The sequence below is a fragment of the Apaloderma vittatum genome, unplaced genomic scaffold, assembly GCF_000703405.1.
Source record: "Apaloderma vittatum isolate BGI_N311 unplaced genomic scaffold, ASM70340v1 scaffold1294, whole genome shotgun sequence".
Taxonomy (NCBI): Eukaryota; Metazoa; Chordata; class Aves; order Trogoniformes; family Trogonidae; genus Apaloderma; species Apaloderma vittatum.
The window spans coordinates 18547-32129 of NW_009713016.1; the positions used below are offsets into that span (position 1 = coordinate 18547).

At 36.4% G+C, this 13583-nt stretch overlaps 1 protein-coding gene across 1 annotated transcript; it reads right to left on the bottom strand.

Moving 5' to 3' along the window:
• Positions 1 to 2100: 2100 nt before the first annotated feature.
• PACRG (PARK2 co-regulated) lies at positions 2101 to 12883 on the bottom strand (the record flags this gene model as incomplete). The annotated part of the gene is made up of 2 exons (XM_009868173.1): positions 2101 to 2250; positions 12712 to 12883. Coding segments are annotated over 2 exons (322 nt in total), but the record flags the coding sequence as incomplete, so codon positions are not given.
• Between the last annotated feature and the right edge of the window lie 700 nt (positions 12884 to 13583).

Consider the following 13583-nt stretch of genomic DNA (forward strand, 5'->3'; position numbering starts at 1 on the left):
AACATCATTAAAGTCAATGGGAATTAAGCATTTTCTGCATGTCTGCTAGGGACCAGTGTAGAAAGAACATAAGGGTGGACGTTTTAGATAATAGCAAATGCCCATCTAGTCCAGAAATGTGTCTCAGAGAGAAATGACTAGGCATATAGAAGGTAGAAAGAAGGAAAGAAGCACATGTTTTCTGTCAGACACCAGTGAAGGAGGTGAAGGAGGAAAGAAATATGAGCTTTCTGAGGCAGGAGGAGACAGGAAGAATCTTTCCTTATCGCATGTGAGTACTGAATAAGTTGAGCAGTTTCATATGGTAGGCCTCGCAAACAGTAGCCATTTCTTTGGTGGTAATACTGAACTTTCAAAACCTTTATTCCTAAAAAAATAATGCTTTAATAAAATGTTTTAATTTTCATAGAATCATAGAATGTCTTAGGTTGGAATGGACCTTAGAGATCATTTAATCCAATCTCTATTTTGAACTACTACTTTTAATTCGTTTTTAGGTTCTTAAATGCCAAATACCAAGATTTAGTGTAGTTTGATATAGGCACAAATTCACATAGCACAGATGTCATGCAAATATGTTGAAAATATGTTTTCTTTTCTCACAATACAATCAAAGCCTAGGCTATATTTAGAATGTGGTTAATGCCTTGTTAAGCTATGTACCTGGTTACACATGAGCTTTCCCAATTATTCATCTGAAATCAGTGCATAAAAGCCTAGTCAAGAGAATTTATGGGCTGCTTCAGGCTGAAATTTGGAAAAAAAAAGCATGTATTGTATATTCATTAATCAATGAGAGTCCTTTTTACAGTCTTGTTTTGTGCCAAATACTGAAACTGGATCTCTTAAGGGGGAATCTTCTGATTCATAAGGAGCCATTCTGAAATTACTTAAGTTCAGCCTATGTTTTTTATTCATAACCTCTCACCTCACAGCTTCTAGAAAGGCGAAGTTGTCATGTTGCATTTGTGGAATTCTGTATGTTACTGCAAGTTCCTCACTAAGCAAAACAGAGCCACAGACATATATGTATTCAAAGGCATCTGAAATCTAAATCTCATTTGAGTCTCCAAGTCAGTCTTCAGGCAGGCATTTTTCAGCTGAGGTGAATCTTATACTTGCTAAAGAGTGAGTATAAGAGAATACATTCTGTAGTAATGCAAACAGGTAGTATAATAGGAAGCTGTCCCGTAGATAACTACATGAATTTCATGAAAAAACACTTTTGCAGGATTGTGAGGAATTAACTTCTTTTCTTCTACATGGCTGCATGCCAACAACAGTGTATTTAAAGTCAGTAACCTGGTAGATAAATGAACAGAGAAGTATGCCTAGATTTACCAGAGAAAAATATTTTAAAGATTAGTTAGGAAAAGTAAGATACATCACATTGATTGCAGCTGGTGACTGTGGTGTAAATACATTCACAGTCTACAGTAGTCACAGTATCCACAGTACTAGTTATTAAAGATTGAAGTTGGCAATAGAGGTTTGCACTACAAAGAAAACATACTCAACTCTAGATACAAATTAGTTTTAAATTTCTCTGTAATAAAATCTGCTAAGTAAGCAGTAATAACTTCAAATCTCACTGTTTTGCTAGACATTATGCAACTAATTTTTTTCTACAACAAGGAGTTATCTTGACCCTCAAATTAATTAGTGTGATTGTTACTTTTATTTTTACTCTTTCCTAAGCTGGCTGGTAGCAGTGAATTGCTTGTGAAGAGCATAGAATGGAATAAAAAGGTTAGAATGAACTAATGTGTTGGAGGGAGGAAAAAAACATTGCAATTTATTAATGTATTCAAACAACTGTTACAAAACTTTACAATTTAATTATTAGAAGATTATAGAACTGCTTCAGTGCTTCTGTACTGCTTTAAATAAACTGTACGTGCAAGGGGTAATAAACGAAATTGTTAATTTCAGTGCATCCTTAGGGAATAGTAAGAGGGGGCAGTTTACATTATTTAGAGCTCCAAATGGATTTGAGCTTATATACAGTAATAAATCTTAACTACATCATTAATTAACCCTGCCGCAAGCCCCTTTTTACCTCAGGAGTTGGAGGACACGGTGTCTGTTAGGATAACTCACCATTCATATTCTTAAAGATGTTTAGGACTGGGAGGATTTGCCGATAATAGGGCACCAAGGCCTCCCCCACCATGTCAGCTGATGCCACCAGGTGCTGGAGGACTTTCAGCGTGATGCAGATGACCTGTCGGTTACGAAGGCTCAGTGCATCTGTGATGTAGGAAGAACAATAGGCAGAAAGCAGAATTAATTTCTAAAATGTAGAGGGAGGGGAAGGAGTCCTCTAATGGACAAATTTAATTAAACCGTGCTCTGCTGGGGATTGTAAGTGGGCCTTTATGAGCCCAGCTTTGAAAGATCCCAAAGATGGATTGCAGTCCTGATGTTATAAAACATTGCCTTGTCTGATTGTTATTTGTTCCCACAATTTGTGCTGACTCTTCAGTAAGCCAAAGAATGCAGCTCATTATTCCCTCATACTGCCTATGTAATACTGGCATGGTCCAAACAAATAAAAAATAAATGTTCAGTAAGTACCATTTGGGGCCAATGGGATTGTACAATTGCAAGACAACCTGCAAAGGTTGACAATGGACACATTCTAGTGCAACAATTAGTGTTTGTATGTTTGTACTCATTTATTTCATGACCATTTTATTCATTCAGCTAACAATTCCTACTATTCTGAGAATCAGTACAATGAAGCAAATGTTTATAGGGAGAAAAACCCCACAAAAAAACCTTGTAGGCTTTTTTTAAAAGACAAACATTCTGAAAAAGAAAAAAGAAAGGATTTTGTCTTGCCTACTTAGATTTTTCTCTTGGCTTTCAATGCCATGCTTCTACTCATTTGACACTAAGACATTTCAAAATACCTTTTGTTTCTCTAAGCTTTTAATTTTACTAAAAGCAAGTACTTTGCATTCTCTTTTGTAATTAAAATGAGTCATGCTTGAAATACATATATATTTTCTTGCAAAATCCTTCTAGTTATAAAACCTTCTCTGAAATTAGGCAGCTGGAAGCAGTTGTCAAATTTGGTACGCTATTATATATTGGTTTAATTCTCGAGTGTTCTGCTCACTTACATAGTCGTTTACATCATTGCACTGGGAAAGCAAAAGCTATAAAAGATAAGCTCCTACTCAACGCTCTATGTTTTATAACTACAGAAGTATATAAATCTGTGATTCAACATAGGACACACCAAAATTCGAAATGGAGTTACTAACAACTTCAAGAACTGCCTCTTCATACTGAAGCAATAGAATTCAGTATTTCAGGCGCTAAGTTTTGTCAGTGCGCAGGAATAAAATCAGAGGGAATGAAGCAGTATTCTCACACAGGAGCAATGTCAATTTTTCCATCTTGTTAAGTAAATGCACTGTGCCCCACCCGCATCTGCTTCTTATCTCATGCCTGCCAAGTGTTAGAAATGAGAGCTAGAGCTCCAGAGTAAGGGCAAGGCAGATGGGTTGTGTGAATATGTAGAGACAGCTCTTGAAAAACAGCTAGTAAGTAACGTCGCTTCATGCCTCCCTGCATGCTTATGAACAGCATACTAAAACTACTGTTAAACAACAGTTAGAGAGAACAAGGTATAAAGGTACTGTAGTGCATCACAGAGTGATTCCAAGTTAAAGAAGTGTTGTTAAATGAAAATACAGACTGAATTCCATATTTCTTATCTGCCAGTCCCTACTGTAGTCATCAGGCTACACCTAATTCCATATTGTTTCTGAACATATCAATGAGCGGACAGGAAGACCATCCATGTGGCATGCTCACCCTAAGTGACAGACAGGAAAATAATTTTTTACAGAAGAACAGGCATTATTCCTTTTCTTAAAGGAATGACTGGAAGAGTAAGCTTTGGGGTTCCAACATATATTCATGCCAAAATTGTGATACAGAGAAATAGTAGCTAACCTAACTAACTGGGAAATTATCATTAACACTTGTAAATTTTAGTACAATAATTATTAGTTACTCACACAAACATGACTGAATATTTGCATTCATGTGTACGAATGAACTCATACAAACGTGAATAAAATCAGTAAGATTATTTATAAATACAAAGATGAATAATTAAATTAAGGGACATAAAAAGTAATCACAGCCTTTTAATCCTTAACTAAAAATTGTACTCACTTTCAGGAATACTTCTTCCTAATTGTAGAAGCTGTCCTAGAGGATAAGAGGCCTTACTTTTGGTTATGGAGGGTGTAATGTAAGTGGAAATCGCTGTCCAACTACCCCTAGGAAGAACATTTTCATGCTGATGGCGGCTCCCAAAGGTTTTCACACTTTCGTGTTTTAAGAGTTCTGTCTTGTGCAAAGACAACCCTGGTGTGAGTGGAAGCCAAGACTGTCCTGGTAAAGGCTAATTCCTCAATAAAGTCAGGAGTGTGAATTATGCTTCATGACTGAAAGGGCACTTCAATGAGTGCAGCAAACTGAACACATACTGAACCCAGAAAGACATTTACAAAGAACAGCTCATCACAGAACCTGTCATGCAAGTTTCCTTAACATCTGAGTTGTGCTGCAGGGGTGCTTGCTGGTAAAACCGGCACTGGTTTCATATGCGTGCTAGAAAATCAGTTTGATATTTGTCTCATCTCCCTCAAATCAGGGGCATCCCATTCTCCGTTTGACACATGCAACAAAAGACAGCATTCGGATCAAGATTTTGAGTGCCAAAGTGATGGATATGGTTGAATCAAACAGACAGCAGAATTTAAGCCTGAAGCCATTAAAATTGCAGAATTCTGCAGTGTGTTCTAGGAAAACACTTGTAAATATCAGAAGTAAGATCAAATTGACTGCAGAACTGTTATTATTATTAAATATTTGGACTGTGCAAGCATAGCAGTCAACCAGCTCCTGGCTTGATTATATTAGGCACTGTATAAACATTTAATTAGAGACAGTCCCTGCCCCAAGGATACATCAATTTCAAACATATGTTTATCTTTTTAAAATCTGGTAATTATTTTCTGTGTACTATCATCACTGCAGACCATTCTCCCACAGGAATCAAAGGAAGACAATTTTAATGCAGTACATGAAATAAGCACCTTTCAGCATTTTGAAAAACATCACTGAAGTCAAGAGGTTAACAGAAGTGGAAGAAATTACTAGTACCCATCTCAAAGAAAAAGATCTAGAAGGTATGTAATTTGGTATTTTTTTATTTTTGTATTTTATTTTTACTTGACAGTTTGGAAAATCCTATCTCAGTCTCAGATGTTGCCTATAACAGATGTCAGAGCTCTCATCTTTGGGACTGATACATTTTACAAGCCAGGAAATATGACAGCATTTCGTCCATGACACAACGTATTTTTACAGAAGAGAGCAAATCAGAACATTCTTCCCCAGGTAGCACTTTGATAGCCTCAGCTTTGCAGAATCAAATCAGATTCCCCAAACATCCATTTCTTTTCTGAGTATTAAAGTTTAGATTTTAATAGTTATATTTAAACTTATTCCAATAATTTAAATCTCTTTAATTTGCACTGTCCTTTAATTATATACAATCTCTTTTTCAAATGCACCTGTGAATCTATGTTTAAAAATGCTCTGACAGTTTCAATTTTCTCACAACAGAAGACTAAAATCAATTTAATCTGCATTGATACCTCTCCCTGTACTGGGTTTTCATGGCCAGGTTTTGGTAGCCAGGGTGGAGGTGGTGGCTACAGGTGTGGCTGCTGTGAGAAGCTGCCAGGAACCCCTGTGTCCCATAGAGTCATTGCCAGCTGGCTCCAAGAAAGACCTGCCACTGGCCAAGGCGATGGTGGTAAATGCCTCTGTGATAACATGTCTAAGAAAGGAGGTAAAAAACCATGGCAATTGCAGAGAGAGAGAAAGGAGTGAGAATATGTGAAGATACCAGGGTCAGGGAAGGGAGGACGGGAGGGAAGATGTCCTCTGGGTGCCAGAACAGTTTTCCCTGAGTCATGGTGAAGACAATGGTGACGCAGGCTGTCCCTCTGCAGCCCATGGAGGTTGGTGGTGGAGCAGATATCCTCTTGTAGCCCATGGAAGACCTCATGCCAGAGCAGGTAGATGCTTGTGACCCCACGGGAAGCCCACAGTGGAGAAAGCTCCTGGCAGGATCTATGGAGAGAGGAGGCCATGCCAGAGCAGGTTTGCTGGCAGTACTTGTGTCCCTGCGTGGGACTCATGCTGGAGCAACTGCTCCGAACGGACGCCATGAAAAGGACTCGCATTGAGGCAGTTCACAGAGAACTGTCTTTCATGAGAAGTACTCATGAATGGTATCCTGTGAGAGGGACCTCATGCTGGAGTGGGGGAAGAGTGAGGAGACCTGCCCCTGAGGAAGAAGGAGCAGCAGAGATAACACTTAATGAATTGATCATAACCCCCATCACACATACCCCTGCACTGCTCAGGCAGAGGAGGTAGAGAAATCAGGAGTAAAGTTAATCCTGGGAAGAAGGAAGGGGTGGGGGGAAGGCAGTTTCTTTAAAGATTTGGATTTATTTATCCTTGACCTTCTCTGATTTGATTGGCAATAAATTAATTTCCCCAAGCCAAGTTTGTTTTGCTCCTGACAGTAACTGAGAGATCTCCCTATCCTTACTTCAACCCAGGAGCCTTTTGTTGTATTTTCTCTCTCCAGTCCATCAAAGAAGCGGAAGTGACAGAACAGCTGTGATAGGCACCTGTGACAGGCCTTCAGGCAGGGTCAAACCACTACACCCCTCCCGTCTGCTAAATGAGGCGCCTGTTTTAGAAAACACTTTGCCTGAAGCAGAACAAGATACATAGAGAAGGTCTCCTGCAGGCTAACAAGCACTCAGGATAAAGATGCTTTGATTGTTGTGATCTACTTAATCCTCTTGATCAAGGGCTTCTTTTCTTAAATTCATGGAGTCAGGTTTAAAGAATTGCTAACATGAAGTGTTCTTAAAATATAATTCATAAAAGTGATACTCTTGCAGAGAATTTTGTCCAAAACTTTCAAAATACGTAATACTCAAATACCTGAACTAATAGAAGTATTACTTTAATTTTACAGAATAGTACTGAAGGCTGTTACAAAACAGCATTTCAATCAGGAGTGAGTAAAAAGCAGAATAACAACCTTGTGTTCTGTAATTTTTTAGTCAGATAAGATAGGAAATGAGGGCAACAATAAATAGCCACAGAGGAGAAGTATCACTAGTACAGCCATGAAAGAAACTGTGCTGAAGTTCACGGTTTTCAATAGATTCATAGGTGATTTGAAGAGACATTTACCAATGCGTAACAGGTGCCAAAGACAAGGACTGGCTCTGAAGACCTGCAGAAGGACTTTACAGTGCACAATGACTAGGTGATAAAATGGCAGATGAAATTCATACCAAGAAATGTTAAATATTAATAAATTAAGATATTAAGGAGATAATAACTCCAGCTTCAAAAGTGAGGAATGTTAATTGCATATTTCACTTCCCAAACATGGATGAGGTTTATCTTAATTGAATGAGAAACACAGTTTCTCCTCACAGACAGAAGTGAAAAGGAGTAATAAAGAATCTAGTTTCTATACCATCTGAAACCACCTAGAACAACTAGTTTTGAGCAGAAGAATTTAACATAAACCTTCTAATTGCAATCACTTGCACTGGTTGATGGGACCTACGAAGCAGAAAAGCTTTGGTATTTAAGAACCAAGACAACTTTATTTTTTTGTTTTTTAAATCAGAGAACTTTGTTTTATTAAAAGCATTTTAAGTCTATAATAACAAGTTTGTTTAGAATTAATTTTCAGTCTGTGATCTTAACAACCAGAGGTATTTCTCAGAGCAACGGTCAGTCAGGAGGAAGATAACAATTCCATTAAAGGTCTAATTTACTTTCTGTAGATGACAGAAATAAATTTACATGATTTACAGAAAGAAAAATACTACAGTCCAGAAAGCCACATTTATTCTGCAAAAATATTTCAGGATTCTGTGAAATAAGGAAGTAGTTAATGACTATTAAACACTCTTAAACACAGTAAAGATATATGAGGAGAAAAACAAGTATACATGTGTTCAGAACAACAGCTAGCAATAGGTTCAATTTATCTAAATGCAACAGTGACACCGATTTGCCATTAAATGGGAGTTAAGTACACTGTTGTCCAAGATAACAATCCACATTTTGCAGGCAAACAGAACGTGGAAAATGAGAAAACAAAAACTATTCTAATTTAGAAATTGCTTCAATAATAAAAAGGACTCTGTAAGTGACACTGAGGGAGGACTGCTCTATGCATTTCTCTATATCTGACTCACAAAAAACCTGTTTCCCTTAATTAAATATTTTCAAAAAGTTTAAGTTAGCCTTCATCTACTGTGTCACAGAAGGAAATTTTAACACTGTGGAAAAAGCCTCAAAAGGAAAACTTGAATGTTCCCTAGGATGGAGATTATTCTTTTTGGACTAAATTACAATTGCTCATTTGCTGACTGTGACTATCTAGAAACTACTTCCATGTAACTTAAAATTTAAGGGTAAAGACGTGGGTTTTATTGGCTTCTAGGCCTAAGTTCAGATTGCATATGTGTCCATTTTAGGATTCACAGCACAGAACACACAAGATTCTGGCAAGTGGGTGATCCAAGATGCTGAAGTGTTGGATTTCACACTATTTTCTTCACTAGCAACGTTATATCAAGGTGTTCCTACTGATTATCTCCACTCAAGTTACTCCAACTTCTGCACTATTATGCACGCTTCCTTCATCTGTGACAGTGCAGCTATAAACTTGACCAATAAAATGATCTGAGTTTAAAAGTAATGCCACTCTGAAAATATTTTGATTTCATTTTAGGTTTGGTGGTTTAGATTTTTTTAGCATGTCTAGATGTGAGATTCACTGAGTTGCTCCACAAACAATTAGCAAAAGCCAGTTGCAAGGAACTGGTTGTAGTGCAGGAGCTGGAACGATTGGTCACTGTCTGTGAGTGAGTTGGAAACTCCAGCTATGTTGCCAGCAAAGAAAATGTAAATGGAAGCACTCTCACTGCCTTTGAAAGGAGAGGAGGTGCTTCCACATGCTGTATTGGATGTCACTGGTGTTACTCACAGAAATATCAGGCAAAAGTGTAGAAACTTCCCACCACCTCAGTGTTTATGTCTGCATGTGTTGTCTCATGCTGAATCTGAGGAACTCTGCCGTCAGGGATCTCAGAGTTGCAGAAGTCTAATGAAAGCAAGCAAAAAGACTTACGGGTTTTCTGATCTGGCATTTGTTGGGACGAATGTCATATTAAAAGCAAGGATTTTCCCCAAAAATTAGTATCAAAAGGAATTGTGCATTCACATAATGACCAGACAGAATTCAGAGTAAGAGTTTTGCATTAACAAGCACATGGTGCAAAAGGCATCTCACTCTCACACCCCTTTCCCTGGTTATTCTTGGCTGGCTATAGGCCACTGTAGGCCACAAGGGAATTTTAAGATACAACAGTGCATTATTGAAAAGCACGGTGGGGCCAGACAGAACCCTCTGTTCTCTAAAACTAAGTGAACTCTCAGGTCTCCTAAAGGCAGTTTTCCTTGCAACCCAGGGTGCGTGTTCTGTTCTGCTCTCTGACACTAATGCAGTTTATGATGTGAAGCAAAATTAGCCTTCTCCTACCTCTTCACCTGTCTGCAATAAGAAAATAAAAATATGGAGCGTTCTGGCAAAGAGGATATTCTGTTGTGTGTTGTGCATCAGACCTTTTGTAATATCTCTACAAAAGTAGAGGTATTACAAAATACCTCCACTTTACAATTGGCCATATGTAGAATCATAGAATCATAGAAAGAATGCGTTGGGTTGGAAGGCACCTTTAAAGGTCATCTCGTCCAACCCCTTGCAGTAAGCAGGGACACCTTTAACTAGGTCTTAATTTATGAATCTTTGTCTTGTTTAAATAACTCAGACAATGGATTTGCCTATACCTTTTGTGAAAGGAGGTACAAAGTCTTAACACCTTAAAGTATTTATATTTTCTGATGTTGCATTTTTTTATTTTTAGTTGGATTCCTTGCAAGTTTGATACTTACAGGTAATTTGCTTTTCCTGGGTTTTATGGCATGCAATGACTACATTTTTATCATGTTTTGCCACTGCAAGGTACAATATATTTTGAATTGTTATTTTGAGAAAACAAAACACATTTAAAACATTTTTCTCTCTGAAAAATCAGTGCTTCCATTTTGAGATTTTTTTTCTTCCTCTGAATTTCTAAAACAAAGAGTGCCTTTCAATGTGAAAAAAGCAATTATTTTTCAACTAAATGGCATTTTTTCATATTATTTTAATCATATTTCAGGAAAGAAACTGCACTTGTTAATTTCAATTGTCTGCCTTTTGTTAGTCACTGCCTGTTTGCACAACCAGAAGAAAATTTGTTGAAAGGATTTGGGCTTACAGTAAGCCACAGAGTCATTAAATAATATCATTTTCATATTAAATGATATTGTGTTCAAAAAATGTGAACTTTAAGCAAGGATGGGTGGAGGGCAGATTTCTCCTTAAATCATTAAAATACAGTACAGAGTTCCAATACTTAATTTAAAGTGTTTTTAGAGAGCAGCTCTTTATTAATATTTTTCTTTGATGAATATGCAGGAGAGAAAACTGCTTTTAAAAGCAGTCTATCTGTTTCATAGAAGTATTCTATCTATAGGATTATTTTTCTGTCTTCCTTTTATTCCTTTCCCCTCTTTCATACATATTACCTTGCCTAACAATTGATTCACTCTTTCACAGTAGAAATACGGTAGTGGTCTGGAAGAAGACTGGTTAATCAGATAAAACTCACTCAGTGGGACACTTGAGAGATAGTACTATGTGTAAGACACAGCTGAATTTATTGTGGATGCACCTGAGTTACAGAAATGTGCAACTGACTACACTGCTATATTACATGGCCATAGCAAATTAAAAAACTTATAAGTACACACTTTCGGATTCCTTGGAATAGCAGTGTGACTTTTTAATATTAATATTAATACAGCTCTAATTAGGAAAAAGCTTTTATCATTGCTAACACTTAGACTCTTCACACGTTAAAGATGATACAAAAGGGTTTTTTAAAAATAAAAAATAAGCATTTTGCAATAAAATAAAGCAGAACCAACAACTAAATTGAGCTAGCAGATTCTAGAATGTGTTCCAGCATCAAAAATTATGACTTGATTTAAAAGACTATATATCAAACCCACATAAATATCCTTACCTAGCAGTCTCTTCCTAATGCTAAAAGCTGTGTAACAGCTAAAGCTTCCAGGCAATTATTTCCAAGCTAGATTCTGGTCTCAGCAAGACTTTTAAATCCTATCTGAGTAGCTGCTGTCATAAACCTGCAGTCTTTTCTAAAAAAAACGATTTCAGCTTAAAAAAAAAAAAAAAAGATATAAATATATTTGGGTGGTGTTGGAAACACCGAAATGACATGATTCCTCTCTTTACGCGTTTCCCTCTTAGAAAGAAAAAACTGTAGCATTTTCATAACCTAGCACAAGCGTCACTTAAAGAGTAACCATTCTGAATATTATATATTCCTTCTGACATTTTCAAAATCTACAGTAAGATAGAGATAATGACATCTATAATTAAACTTCAGTGAATAACTGAATGAAAAATCCACAATTCTGACCTTTCCAATGCTATTATTTCAGTATTATTAGGCTCCATGCTTCCTTTTCCGCTTTTCCAATGCTGTATCCAACTCTATTCAATGATTCTGTTTTGTTCAGTACTAGCATGGATGCTGAAGCATCTCAGGAATATAGGATGAAGGAGGGCAATGATACCAAAGCTGACCAGCAATAAAACAGCAGCCAGGTTTAACAGATATGAGCATCTATTAGTATGCATGTAGCATGCAGACTAAAGAGTCATAATACCTAACGAAAGATGGATGATCATTAGAAGAGTAGCTCCTCAAGGTATTGATCTAAAGAAACAGGAAATGATAACACAAAATATCTAAAAGACTAGGAGTTTCAAGAAAAGAATTTTTCTTTTTAGTGGTATTACACTTGGAGTCTTAGTGGTACTACACTTTTACTAAAGTAAGTTATTACCTATCATAATTTTTCTACAAAAATATGTTTGAATGTATAAAAACTTCAAAATTAATATTTTTAAATGTCAGAATTTTACATATGACGTTACTCAAGCTGAAGTTCCAATTTAAATAGATTTGTGTATATGCAAAGTAATAAGAATGATGATAGAAAAGATATCAACTAAATAAATATAAGACAGAATAAACAAAAGGACAACAAGACATGTAATTCCATAAGTTTCATGTTGACTTCTCCCGTCAATTTAGATGAACTGGTTTATACAGCAGTGGATTTACATAATAAACATATCAAATTAGGTAAGAGAATGTCACTTCACATTTCCAAATACCAAGAGACACATTGTAATAAGAAAAACACTAACCAGACAGTCTATTATTCTGGACTACTGCACATATCAGGTGTTGGAAGGCATAAGCCTTCTGGCCTGGCCTTACACCTTACAATTTACTCACATTTGCAATAACCTCCATGAAAGGTACTGCCTGTCATGTTTCATTTTTTAATTAGCAACTTGTCAAAAATCTGCACTATATAAATGCAATTTTAGGGATTTATTTCTTCCACATGTTCACCTACTTTTTATTGGGATAATGAGTTGAGGAACGACAGGAAGAATCTTGTTTCCACCATGTTCCAACATGTCATGGATTCCTTGACGAGCAAAAAATTCATACGGAAATGTCGTTTCACAAAGCCCATCAAAAAACAAAGGCAGGTAGAAGTGATAGTCCAGCTTTTCAATCTCTACCTGAAAATACAAAATAAACAAACAAATTGCAGTTTTTCAATACTAATACGATATGATCAGGCCAACATAATACATGTCATCTACACAGGTATGTTTAGGAAATAATGACTCATTTTGTATCACTGCAGAATACCATTAAGTCTCAAATATAGTTTATGGCCATATATATATATATCCCTCAGAAATATCAGACATAAAGAAAAGAATGAAAATGAATATGCTCCCCTATATTTTCACTTTTTGATAAGTCAGTACAAGATCCTGATATTCTTACTTCGTAAATTAGCTATAGGAATCAAATTAGCCATTCTAAGAATAACATTCTCTTTATTTCAGAAAAATCTGATCTTTACATCTTCACTTGGACACTCAAAAAACCAAATAAGAGAAAGAAACCTGTAACCAAAAAATACCCAGCATGGTACAAATACCAATATTTTTGCAGAATTTCCAACTTTATAGAATACTGACATAATTTTATTTCCTATTAATTTCAGGAACAGAATTCTAAAGAAATTCCATATGTCTCTGCTCTAAGAAACTGTAGAGAAATTAGGTACTTATTTCTAATAGGAATATCCAATCCTAAAAAAGTGTGTTAACTTTTCAAGTTACAGCCTTTGTGAGGGATTTTGCACTATACCCTATTTTTCTTCCCTTTTCCCTTCTGTACCCATCAGGACTCTGACAATATCTACAC